Source organism: Zonotrichia albicollis, chromosome 6, assembly GCF_047830755.1.
Source record: "Zonotrichia albicollis isolate bZonAlb1 chromosome 6, bZonAlb1.hap1, whole genome shotgun sequence".
Taxonomy (NCBI): domain Eukaryota; kingdom Metazoa; phylum Chordata; class Aves; order Passeriformes; family Passerellidae; genus Zonotrichia; species Zonotrichia albicollis.
Genome location: NC_133824.1, coordinates 40,697,108 through 40,710,669, shown reverse-complemented (window position 1 = coordinate 40,710,669; position 13,562 = coordinate 40,697,108). Strand labels below are relative to the sequence as shown.

General features: G+C 37.2%; 1 protein-coding gene across 2 annotated transcripts in view; it reads right to left on the bottom strand.

Moving 5' to 3' along the window:
• KCNQ1 (potassium voltage-gated channel subfamily Q member 1) overlaps positions 1 to 13,562 on the bottom strand; it is a 337,878-nt gene that overhangs the window by 231,710 nt on the left and 92,606 nt on the right. Inside the window, exons 9-13 of one of the 2 annotated variants that reach the window (XM_074543318.1) lie at positions 11,673 to 11,795; positions 10,521 to 10,662; positions 9,188 to 9,214; positions 6,764 to 6,829; positions 3,793 to 3,913 (exon numbers count right to left, since the gene is read on the bottom strand). In XM_074543318.1, coding sequence (XP_074399419.1) covers positions 3,793 to 3,913; positions 6,764 to 6,829; positions 9,188 to 9,214; positions 10,521 to 10,662; positions 11,673 to 11,795 — 479 coding nt within the window. The remainder of the gene's footprint in view (positions 1 to 3,792; positions 3,914 to 6,763; positions 6,830 to 9,187; positions 9,215 to 10,520; positions 10,663 to 11,672; positions 11,796 to 13,562) is intronic. The other variant, XM_074543319.1, reaches the window with a different exon arrangement.

The window sequence follows — 13,562 nt, the reverse complement described above, 5'->3', positions numbered from 1 at the left end:
TTGGAATAGAAGAAGATAAAAGCAGGAATCTTTTACAATATGACCTAGCAAATCAAAGCAAATAGGGATTCCACTCACTGATAATCCAAAAGAAAAGAGACAGTTATAAGACAAATACAGCACTGTTTGTTCTAGGCAATGTGGTTCTATCTCTTGCCAACAACCTATATACTGGTAATTAAAACACAGAACACTTCATAAAAATAGAAAAGAAAAGAGAAAGAAAACATTATTTCCAACAAAAGCCAGTGGTAACTGCAGCACCATGGACACTGCACTCAGTGTTTACCAGCACACTTTATCTTAAATATTTCAAAGGGATCAAAAGCATCCATTTCAATAATTCAGAAACTTCCATCTGTTATCATGTCCTCTCAGTCTGGAAATTATTAAAAAGTCCTAAATCTGTTTGCTTATTTATTACATCTATTACACTGTTTAACATGGAGGGGGTTATTTTTAAAATGTCATGACAGAAAGCTTTCAGGATGGAAATACACTTCATAATAAAAATGAAGTGCTTTTTGTTTTTAATGTAAAGCTTTCCTTTGAGTGTAAGCCCACTGTATAAAATCTAAGATCACATCAGTATATCTCCGCAGGAAGAAAATTATTCTATATGTAAATAGACAGTGCTTAACTAATTAAATGCATTTTCATCACCCTAGTTATGACATACCTGAAACATCTGGGGAAGAGTCATTAAAGCATCAAGAATTATTGTCATTTTGATACAGCCAATAACAGGATCACAAATATGCCACGTTAGCTAATGCTTACACCCAGAAATACATGCAGTCAGCTGGATCCACACTAACGCTGAAATTAAGCAATTACACAAACACAGGGCAAGAGTCTCTTGGTAATGGAGGCTCAGCTACAAGTAGCATTGATTTTCCACTGCTTTAAAATGCTAATAAAACAAAAGAGTCAACACAGTGAAACAGAGCAGGAGACAATCTGGGAACACATTGGGAGAAATAAGCCAGTGAGAAGTCCAGAGAAGAGGGCTGGTATTGCTGCAGTCCCCTTTTCTATTTCACTTTTACAACGCAACAGACCACAGCAAGCATTAAAGTGAAGGACCAAGTTCTGTCACAAACAACACACTGTGTACTACATTTTTTCAACTGTTACAGATCATTTTATAGGTTTTCCTGTTTGAACACCAGGCCTCAATGTCCTTTAATTATTATTTTTGTTTCCTCAAAGGGGTACTGATAGTGGTTAACTGATAGAGTAGTCCTTCTTAATGAAAGATTTCCCATTAGCAATTCCACAGAAGTAGGGCTACATTAAATACAACATTTACTTCAAAACAGGTTTAAAATAGAGTTAGACATATGTCCTGCCAAAAAAAAAAACCACACCTGCATTCTTATAATTGGACACAGAACCAGTACTATTAAACTCAGTGAGAATATGCATCTACATTTACCAAAAGATAATAATTTTTGCATAAACAAGCAGGGATCTGAAACTTAATTTAAAGGGAAGCCTTAAGCCCTTTACCACAAGGGTTGAAATTTGGCATTTACTTTCCAGGACTAGCGAAGGAAAGGAACTTGGCCTCGTTGATTTCTAAACCACAAGGATGCCAAGTGTTTCCTTTTCAGTACCACAGCATGTGCCCCACTGTTCTGACATATCTGTGCTACCTGTCAAAAGGAAATATTTTTCATACTGTTGGCTAAAAGCTTTCTAGCTACATGCCTCAAATTAACTATGTAAAATTTACTCATGTACTCATGACTTTTAAAAATTAACATCTATTCTGGAGTCACCTTTCTGTGATTAATGGATAAGTTAATGCACATGTTGCAATTGGTCAGGAAATAGTTCCATGAATCCCAAATCCATGCATCCTCAGATCAAGTATTTTACATTATGCTTCCAATTCTGAAAATGTCTTTGTGTTTCTGCTTCTCTGATAGAGTATGTACCGCTTTTAAGACCTTAAACTAGTTATACTCACACGTAATTTGACCGGTCTATACTGTGGCTAGTGCCATAATTTTGTTGAATACTTGGGTTTGCATTAAAAAACACAGATTTTCACTAACTTTTTGACTAACCCTCATATCTGGTGCTGATCTGACACTGTTTAAGGCCTTTTAATTAACTGTGTACAAAGTACATGAACCTTCAAGCAAGCAAGTCTCACGATCTACATTTGGGCACCCACGTTTCAAAGAGACACATTTAAATTATTTTTTTATTGATTATATTAATATTTTATCCAGTTTTACATTTCATCCAATTCATTCAGTTTTGAATTGAAACCGAAAGTCTTAAAAGAACCAATGGATCCTATTTTCTTCCACCCTAGCAGAGGCTCAATTCAAATGTGTGGGGGACAGATTTTGTACTGTCCCATCATTCATGCCTTAGAGCAATCCAGGGAAATCTCAACAAAGGTTACAACCAAAAATTGAGGGAATAAAAGAGAACTATGTAAGTTACTAAAAGTTGAGAGTGTTCATTTGGTGATGTTCTTCATCTGAAACACACCTATTCAGCTACTACCCAAATCGGACTTCAAGATGATAGAGTGTTTTGTGAAAGGTATCAATAAGAAATAGCTACATAATTCCCAGACTCACAAAGGATGATGGAAAGTCCTAGCACACAAATTTATTAAAAAAAAAAAAGAAAAAAAAGTGGTTTTGTTGCTCCATTGTTCTTGTCTAAGGCTTGAGGAAATTTATTACTTCCTCCTCCTGCTTGAACTAAGAAATCTTCCAGAATACAAGTCTCCTAAATCCCTTGCCTACAAACAGATGTACACTTGGGTGAATCAGATGAAAATGCCAATACCTTTGCTTAGGGACAGGGAAGACTCCACCCAAACATTTTCTTTTTCTTTAATAAATGCCCTTCCAAAATGGCTCTTGTAATATTTAGTAGTCTGCTAACTACAGTGTATAGGAAGAAGGTCTGGAAGTTGGCAGCAGGCATTTCTGCATGTTTTGTACCTCAGAAATACAACTATGCCAAGAATTTTCATCTGTGGTTTCACTGCAGAAATCCTGACATTTCTAGAGTGAAAAAACTCGTTTCATATTCCTCTACTAGAGGATATACTGCCACACATTTACTATGGCAAACAATTTTTCAGGATTTTGAATTACACAACATCAGAAGATTTAAAGGCATTTAAAGAAAAATCTGCTGCAACACTCTTTTATTTTTAAGAATAATCTGAGAACCTGAAATACCATTTTAGCATAAAAGACAAGTGGAAAATCTTCTTCCAGAAGGGAAAATACTAACGTCCCCTCCCATGCACACACCCCTACAGGCCTATTTCAGATCTTTTTTTTATATACAACAAAGCAATAATAACGATCAAACAGAGCTTTTCTTCAAATGTAGAACAAAATTTGACCATTAGAGAAAGTGCTGCTGAAATAGAGAGACTTGTATTTCATACCAGTAGTATTTAAAATTTGCACTTCAAAATTATTCCACTGGAAAAAAGTGGAGGGAGTAAGATAACCTTCACCAGGCAAGTACTCCCTCACATTGCCTCCACACAAAAATCTTGAGGCTATCAGCCAACAGCTGCCCAGAGACCTTAGCTGAAAACTAAAGCCTTGTGCCACAGCCAAGTGAACTCGTCTTTAGGTCAGCATGAAGATTTACTGGCGCTCAGAACAGGACACACCAATGTCAAGGTGAAAAGGGTCTGACGCAAACATCTGAGATATTTGAGCCCTGTCAGCCCCTCCCACCTGAATTGCCTTCTCTTGTCTAAGCCAACCAATGCCCAGTTCAGCAGGCTGGACTTACTGTGAGATGTGAGTTATTGGGGTCAGCAGGGTCTCGCCCTCCAGGTCAAGCTCATCGGCAAAGCTGCTGGTCCTGATGAAGGGTCCTGTGCTCACATCTAGAAATGCTGGGCTCTTTTTTACTGTGGGAAAAACGTACAGATAACAGTTCATGCAACAGCATTTGTCTGCAGCTCACCTGGACCTCTGAAATACTGTACATTTTAAAAGAATACTGAAAACAAAAGTTGCTACCAAAATTGCACGTACCACAGGGTTCACAAAAGGTAAAATTTTAACTCTTCCTCTGCCCAAAGTATTTGAACTTCTGGTGAAGATTAAAACTAATTTTATTATTTTTTTATTTGTGTTCGTACTCCTGATACATTAGAATATTCAGTATCTATATGACAGAGAGCTTCTTCTAATAATGTTCTTCTTGCATTATTAAGAGAATTTGCTGGTTCCCTCTCACACTACGGCATGCGGCCAGCCCAACTTTGGGCTCAGAATCAGGACAAGTAGCAAAATCTTCAGCTCATCCCAGACAAAGTTCTTACTGGGAAGGCTGATTCACAAAACTTCAGATATTGAAAGTTTTACTGGCACATTTACTTGCAGATCATTATTTTACTTGCAGATCATCATTTTCACGGATCCAAGAAATCCGTGGCAGAGTGTCACAGTTTTCATTTTTAAACTCAGGCTCTGAAATTCTACCAGATACTAACGCTAAGAACACCAAGTGCTTTTTCTAACATGGCCCTAACATTTGTTAGAGAAGCCACAACATTTGCATATAAATAAAACTACTGGTGTGGTTTACATGATTGTAAATGAATTTACAGAAAATAAAACTTGATAACATTCCATATAAATCATAGGTAATTGTGACAAGTCCACAGAAACCTTTGTCAGTCCAACTGGCTGGAATATGCAATAAAACAATTAAAATGTAGTCATTTATGAAAACTCTACTTGTATTTATGAAATATTCAATAAAATATTTTATAATACAGCAGTAAATAATGCTCTGCCAAAAAGCCACACAAAACCTAAAGGAATACAACAGAAATAGATAACTTAAATGTAGCTGATATTTTCTGAGAATTCAAATGGGAATATCAGGAAATAATTATTTTATTTTAATGTAACCATTTTACTCAGGTAATTGGGTCTTTTCATATGGGAGAAGTGGATTTGAATTTAAGAAAACCAGAAGACAAAGTATTAATTCATCTTTAAGCACATGGCTGTCCAAATTACAAAAGGAAAGCCTCTGTACTCCAGAAATTGTAATAGGAAAGGATGACCTCTGAAATCACAGTTTAAAAAAAAAAATAAAATAACAGCTAGGAGATACATTTATTACAAGCAAGAGCTACTTGTAGCACTTAGAAATTAAGATTCTGTAGCAAGTTTTAGGAAGCACTAATTTCTATTTTTGCTTTTAGCATCATACTAATATTATGGCATTATACTATTTAATCCCTTTACTATAGCCATCATTCAAAAACATGGCTGTGAAACCAGCAAAATAATTCCAGATAGAGATGTGCAGTGAAATGTGTTTCAAACTTTTCAAACTTTTCTTTGAGCTTTCACCAAATTAATTTTAACTGCTTTCATTTCTACATGACATAAATGAAACTTTCCCAATTTCTAGCAAATAGGGACTCGCAAATGTTTTTGTTTTCCTGATGTTAAGTGGTAAAAACTGCTGAACCTAAAGCCATGTAAAGGGTTTGCTGCTCACGAGAGACACAGCACACTCCACACCTAGGGGGATCCAGGAACAGCAGCTCTTGGGTCAGTCACAGCTATTGCTTTCCAGTTTTGTCGGAAGGGAAAGAAGGACTGGCACAATGAAAAAAGAACCAGAAGTATGGGGATTTTTGAAGGAATTTTGAATGAGATAGGATTTCTGAGTTTTTAGATGGTGTGGTTTATTTTTCTTATTTTCTACATTGGTAGGAAGGGTGAGTTTGGCTCACATCTTTACTGTATGGTTCAGAAGCTTACAAGATTCCTAGTTACAAGACTTTTATAGGATTTATTGGCTAATAAAAAACTGCTAATGAAGATATTTATGTTTTTGACCTAAACCTTAAATATTTCATCTTATGGACTTCCATTACGAAACTTAATGTAAGTTTTTTTAGTTAATCATGTTAAGATATATAAACCTACATTACCACATTCCAAACTCCCTGTTTCCTTTTGTAACGACTTTTATTTTTTCTATATTCTAAATTCCAAAACTCTAAACCTTCTTCTTCTTAATGTGTTTCTGCTTTAAACTATTAATTCACATTCTTGCTTCTAGTACCTAAGTTTGGAAGCCTTTTCCAATGTCTCAAATCAAATTCTCTGTTTAATTCTAAGCTTTGAAAATTCCCTGCATTTCAAATTCCAACACCAAAGTCAAGACTGGGCTTCAGCCTATTTGAAAGAATCCTTGTGTGAGCACATAGCAAGCAGGAGCTGATTAGTATGAGGCAAACATGGTATCTCCTTCCCTCTGTTTTAAAAATTTCTGAGATGATCATAACTAAGAAAAAAACATGGCCTTATGAGAGTTTCTCTGCCTCAAAGTGCCTTGAAACAGGGATCAAGCAGAACACCAGGGAGCACACTTTTTAACTTATGAAAATTAATTCATAGCAATTATACTTTGGAAAAGTCTTTCTTAGAAAGCAGTGTTAAAAATATGCTTTAAAAAGACACAATTTTTACATATGAAGGCTGAAGAGAAAAAAAATGAAGCTTTAGACATTAGTTTTCAATGGATAATAATGGGTGAATTTGAACATTTGCAATTTACAACCTGAACAACCTCCAGACTCAAAATTCTACTGAAACATCTCTTTTTAGAAACCAGCTCTGTAATTTTTTGTGCCACAGAAGACAGCTCCAGACAGAGCACTGCAAAGGTTTAGTAATTAACAAAGGTGATGAGACATGATGGAACAATGAAATATTATGAGCATTACCTGGAGAGGAAGGAGCGCTGGAAGACTGCTGGTCTGTGGAAAAGGATGGCCAGGAGCGCTGACAATCTGAGTCAGAGTGAAGATGCACATGAGACAGAGATAGGAAAGGAGAAAAGAAAAAAAACACAAGAAAAAAAAAAAAAAAACAGAAGATCCAGACAGACAGCTAAGGAGATGCACACATACCTACAAATTAGTATATTCTACCTGACACAAAATTTAAAATACTATAGAAAACAGTGTATGAAACTGTACAAGAGTGCAGATTCATGTTGGCAGAATGTTCAGTGGCCACCGTGGAGGGGTCATGGCTTTTCCAAGCCCATTTTTCATGGCAGTGTCAACTGCTGCAAGATATTCCTCCCTACAGGCCAGTCTCTGTTTGCCCCTTTCCTCCAGCCTTGAGGGTTTCACAAGTCTTTCCCTTTCCTAAGTGTCCCACGGGTCAGACCCCTCTCATTCTGGCTCACACTGTTCACAGAGCAGCTCTCTCCTGGTCAGGGTCCAGTGCTGCCAGGTGGATGGGGCAGTTTGGACACCCACATCTGAAGCTTCCAAGCACATCCCATAAAAAGTTTTCGAAGCTGCCCACTTCAACCAAGTAAACCAAGTGCCTGCCTCAAGCTGAATTTCTTGGGGAAATGTTTCAGGCAAGCAAGAGGAGTCAGTGATGAGAAGGAGTCTCAGCAAAACACACAATCTCTACATTGTGTTTAGTTCTTTTGAATAGCATTATGCTATTAATAACCATTTGATTAAGAACTGCCTGTGAATTCACACACTTGGACAGGCTGACACTTCTCAGGAGTAGTGCCTTACTTTCATGCAATGAGAGAAACTCTTAAAATAAAAAATGCATTGGAGTAAAAAAAAAATTAGAAAAAAACCCTCATTTTGCAAGTGTTCTCTCAGTGCTACACACGTCCTGGTTCCAGCCAGGACAAGGTTAATTTTTGCAGTAGCCAGGATGGGCCATGGATCCTTTGGGTTTTGCTGTACTGACGATGCCAGGAGAACAAAAGGAGGGAGAAAAAGCTGGAAATCCCTTGTTGCACAAAATACTGGCAGGGAAGCCAGATGAGGGATCCAGGAGTGTGAAGACTGAAGTATAAGTGGGCAGCCCAAAAATTTACTGAATGTGAGAAAGCAGCATATGGATATGTTACTAGAGGCTTTCTGAAGGCCTAATTAAAGCTGAATGAGTATCCTTTATCCTTGTACTTTCTAGTTTCTTCCTTCTAAACTTTTGACTTGGCAGCTCCAGTTTTCTGTGCAGATAATCTTTTTCACAGAAAGTAAAATAACACACTCCTCTTTGAGCTGCTGTGAGAACAGTGTTGGACACCCTCTCAGCTCCACTGAGCTCTGCTTGCCTGGCTGGGACACAGAAACTGAACCTGTGATGGCTGGTAAAGCTCCTCTGATATTTCCCCAAGATGAAGGCATTTCTTGTTCACGTAAAACAGGTGATTTGTTTGGTGGCTCTTGCTGCCCTCCTCATCTTGTTCCACCATGTCTATCCCCACCAGAGATGCACCTCGTGGAATGGTGGAAACTGGGAAAATCAAGGATTTTCTCAGCGGGGGAGTCCAGGAGATTCAGTTTGGTTTTGCTGTTTTAACACCTGAATTGCACCTGTGTCCCATGTGGGCTCAGGGGTGAAACCGAACTTTGCCGTTTCAGTCAATTTAATCTGAGCCTGAGCATCCTTGCACTCAGTCACTGGAAGGAAGCCTCTGCTGTCTGCAGTGGATTCAGAGCAAACTTACAGGTGGCTCATAGCACTCTCACTAAATCACAGATGTCTTTTGCCCAGACCTAGCCCTAATCCTGCTGTCTTGGGGGAGCACTCAATTGCTAAGGAAGTGCCTAAGCAAGCACATTAGAAACATCACAGGACTACATGGCTGCTTAAGTGATCACAGAATCCAGACAAACAGTAAAATAAATTATTTAATTTATGGGTCCCCATCTGTTCACAAATATCGACAACATATTTTTACAGGAACAGATGCATGTACTTCAGAATGCACAACACTGGGGGGTCAAATCTGAACCTAATTCAGTTATTTAGAAATTAATTTGCATCATACGCTTAGATAACTACTGGATGAATTATATCTTATTAATAGAAAAATATATTTTTCTATTGGCAATATATACATGAGCAATTTTTCTCAAGTATAAAAAACCATTAGAGGTCCTGTACTTATACACATGAGTGCTCACTTTTCCCTTTGTAATGAGACTGGGTGCAGTTGTGATTGCAAGTGTGAGAATGCACATTTTCTGTCTGTCTAGATCTCCTTGGCTGCAAAAGACTTCTTAGAAATTATATGGCACTAGACACACATGAAAAGCACTGCAAACATTACACTGTCATAAGCTGGCATGCCATAAACAGAATTATTTTCCTCAACTTACCAGGCAATTTTAACATTCCTGTTTGTCCTGTATACTTGTAACAGTTTAGAGAGGAGAACACAGATAAAAAAGAAAAAAGATAAGTGTCAGAAGAAATGAGAGAAATCCTTTTACAGAAAGCTATAGAGCTGACTTTTGAAATAGCAATAGCAGGCTGCCATCAAATTGTATTGTCCTTAATCAGCTCAGAAATTCAGTGGTAAAAGGTGGGACTTTACAACTCTAAGCATGGTTCTGTAATTTGATTATTTTGAAGAAAGGTGTCTGTACTCAAATTTTGAGACACTCAGTACTTGTCCACCTTTTAGCAGCTATTTCATTTCTACCAGCAGATGCAACTTGCAACCATTCCCTAGCAGAGGCCAAGAAAGAGTGGAAAAGCATGGATGATGCAGAACAACACAACACAAGCACACCAAAATAGCACCAAAAAGGCAAGACTTTCTGCTTGAACTAAAATATGCCCAGTGCCAGACCATGCTGCTGTCTTATTTTAAAGTCCATTACGTTCATTCATGTCAGCCAAATTTTTGAGGAGAAAAAACATAAGTACTTAAGGTATCTATAATCAATAAAACACACCTTAAAAATTAAACCTTGCTCTTGTTGCCAAAATTTGAGCAATACATTAAAAATTTCCAATAAAAGTACATTTGTAAAAATACCAAATTGTAAATTCCGTGTTATTCTGGAAGTTCAGTACAGCAAAAGCAAATATAAATAATCTATTAATCATAAGGTGATTATCAATGTCCTGTCTTCTTTTTCCTCATACTGTACCATTTTGTACAGTGACATTTGTACAGATGGATCCACATTTAGCTTAAGTACTTCTGCTTTCAAAACTTGATTCACAGCCTACTGCACAGAGCAGATGGCATGAGCACATGATGATTTCATGTAGCAGACTATGTTTGGTGAAGCCAAGGCACACCAATCCTTTCTGGTTCAGGTACAAGCACAATAGTAACACATCCCGAGTAAATTTCACATGGAAAAGCTGACAGCTAATCCCTGTAATTTCAATCAATTGCAGAATTGGGGAATGTATGCACCAGCCTAAGAGTCTGCCTGCTGGAAGAGCCTAACCAGCTCTTCCAGCAGGCGGAAATGAAAAACTATTTTGTCTGCAGTGAAGCATGCTCATTAAAGCAATGGTTAAACCTCACCCAGACAAGCCAGCAACCAAAGGCAAAAAAGCAAAGTATTCTTGCTTTAGAGTGACAAGAGCTTGTTCTTTCCCTCTTTACTACAGATACTACAAAGGACCTGTATGCAAATCTAATCACAGAACTCATCACAGTTACTGGCATTTTATAATGGAGCTTCTTACCAGCATGTTCAAATGGTTCAAAACTGAAATCAGTTTTCCTGTCCTCGGCCACGTGGTCATAAGTGATGTGTGGTATAGCCAACATCCTGTCTGGAGAAGAAGGCCCATTGTCCTTGTCTAACTTAAATTTCTTCTTTTTAACCTAAAAAAACCCACATAAAATAAATTACTCAAACCAAGTCACACAGAGTTGTCTCTTCAGTGACGCCTTCAATAATAACACAGTCCCCAATGAACTATAACCAATTTAAAGAGTGCCTGAATTACATTTTCACGATCCTACAATGTGTTTCTCATTATGTTGCCCCCTCATCCTGCCAAAACTGGCTAATCACTAGATTTCTGCACATTGTCATTTCCAAATCCCTTGTCTGCAGTTAAAAAAAGAAAATCTGCTAGTTATGCAGCTGCTTATATAAATCAAACTATTCTAGAATATCTTTATCATTTTATGGATGCAATAAATCATAACTTCAGCACAAAGCCAATGGATATATTGCTACTGAACTCAGATGAACTTGGAGATACAAGAGAAAATTTTTTCACAACACCCTCTCCTTCTAGCTTGAGACTGCTGTGCAATACTCTTACAATGCAGAGGACGGTGTACTACATAATCTAAAGAGTCTGACAAAGGAGTTTTGTTGCTGTATTTAAAACAAAATAATTCTGAACTTATGGAATCTGCTGATATGACAGTATTACTCTATGAAGGCACAAGAAGTCTTTACCATAAAAGCTTAGAAAATCTCAAAATCAATAGGTGAGAGAAACAGAAGCTTTGTTGGATTTTGTTTGTTTGAATCAATTAAAAGTTACGATTTTGGAAATATGACGAAAGTGATTTTCTTTTTATTTTTTACCTTTCCTTACAGTTTTTCAAACAACAGTGGTAAGTAACTAGCTGACGTGCCTGAGTTAAGTCATTATTACTCTTTTCCATTAAAAAAATCAAGTTTAGGGAAATTCAGCAAATCAGCTTCTAATTTATAATGTTTGTATACTCAGTCAAAACTGAAATGTAAATCAAAATTTGAAACCAAGTAATAATCTGTAAAACAAGCAGAACAAATAATCTATAATGAGTAAAAAAACTCAATCTGACTTTAAATCTTCAAATTACTATAATGTGAATAAATTAGTTATTGATACCATCACCGATTTCTTTGGTTTTGGACTGGGTGAGAGCAAATGGTAATTCCTGGCAGGTTTTCGAATGTAAATTTTCCATGTAGAAGAGTCTGGGTTTTCTGCAGCGTAGCATCTCCACGCAGTCTGGAACAAATGTTTTAAGCAACAGAATAATTAATCAATCAGATCAGTGGCTCACTGTACAACACAGTAGCTTCAAGTAGCATGTCAGTCATTCTTTATTTAATGATATTCTTGAATTTGCCCTCTGGAAACAAACCCAGCATGGTTTAGAACTCTTATTTAGTAAATAGAAACCACATAGTTAGAACTGGGAAACCACACAGAAAGATGAATCCTTTCAAGTGCAACTTTTATTCTCAATAGCAACAAACAAATAATGAGAGAGAGCTCTAGACCGGACTCAAAAAAGGTCCAAATTTTATGTTCTGCCCCAATTTCCTACCTGAGTTTAGGCATTTTGCCTATGGCATCCTATGTTACAGACCCCAACTCAGAAAAAGACAAAAATTGTTCTTTCATGCCTCACAAAAATATGACCAGAAAAAAAAAAAAGGAGTTGTGATGTGGTCAGTAGGGCTATATTCATACGAATAAATGCAACTGTGGGCACAACAGAATAGTACCAGTGGTTAACCAAGAGCCAAAACCCAAACCCAGACCTCCCTCCTGCCAGCCAGCAATGATTAAAGTCCTATGTTCTACAGCAGAAGGGAGGAAAAGCAGGGCTAGGAAACAAGACCAACAAGAAAACACTACTGCATTCTCTCTTAACTATGTAAATACCAGAATTGATTAATAATGAGTCTCCAAATTAAAAAGGCAGATCCTCACTTACTACATGAAGAAAGGACACACTTATACACAAACAATCTAAAGCAGGGAAGGCCACAAAACCCTGCATGAAAGAAACAAAGCAAGACAGAATGAGAGAGCTAAAGAAACAGCAGCTGGAAAGTAAAGCACTTATATCACCATATAAATCCCTCTGTGATTAACAGAAGAGTGGAAGAAATAAATGACCTCTAGAAGAAACCAAGAAGGAATACAAGGAAAGAAAATTACTCATCTGGGCTGTTCTCTTGTCTTGTACCTGTTTTGTCAACATCTTGATTTAAGAACAATCTTTTTATAAGTCATTTGTAGAGCACTTACTGAATTGGGCATTCAGAAGTCTGAGACTATTAGTAAATCATAATTGCAACTATTAAGAACAGGTACTCTGGAACTCATTGTCTATCCTTTACTCCTCCTTAACATTCTAATGGAGCCAATTCCGGACACGCAGTCTCAGGCTTCACAACAATTTGGTGTTCATTTCCCAAAATAATCAGTGGGAACATTAAAAAAATCCATTCTCTACAAAACCATACCATACGAGTCTCAAGATTTTTAGCTAATCTCTGGCTATAACCAGGGTCTTTTTCACATTAACTCTGGGACTGTTTAGTTTCAAGCATAAACTTTACAGTTAGCTACTGTTTCCATAAAGATCCTGACCTGGAAACCCACACTCACTCATGAAGCTAGAGAAATAAGTCATATGAGAATGAAAAAATGATATGGTGTATATCGAGTTTCCTTTCAAATTTGATCTCTGTGCTTCTAAAGCTATGTGCAGGTACTGAGTAGAGGGAGGAAAAGCTGGAAAAACCTAGAATGAAACCATGTTAATACTTCTCCAGGGTGCAATGCTGGCTCCAACAAAGTAAAGGATAAAATCACTTCCACCATACTGATACTGAACCGCAATTGTATTTATAACAGAGGGATCAATATTTTCCTACCTGTCAGTTATTCTACATGAAAAGACTGATTTTGAAGAATCCCAGTGGTTTCCAGCCACCTATTCTAGAGCTGAAAAGTCCAAACAACATTTTCCTATTTAAG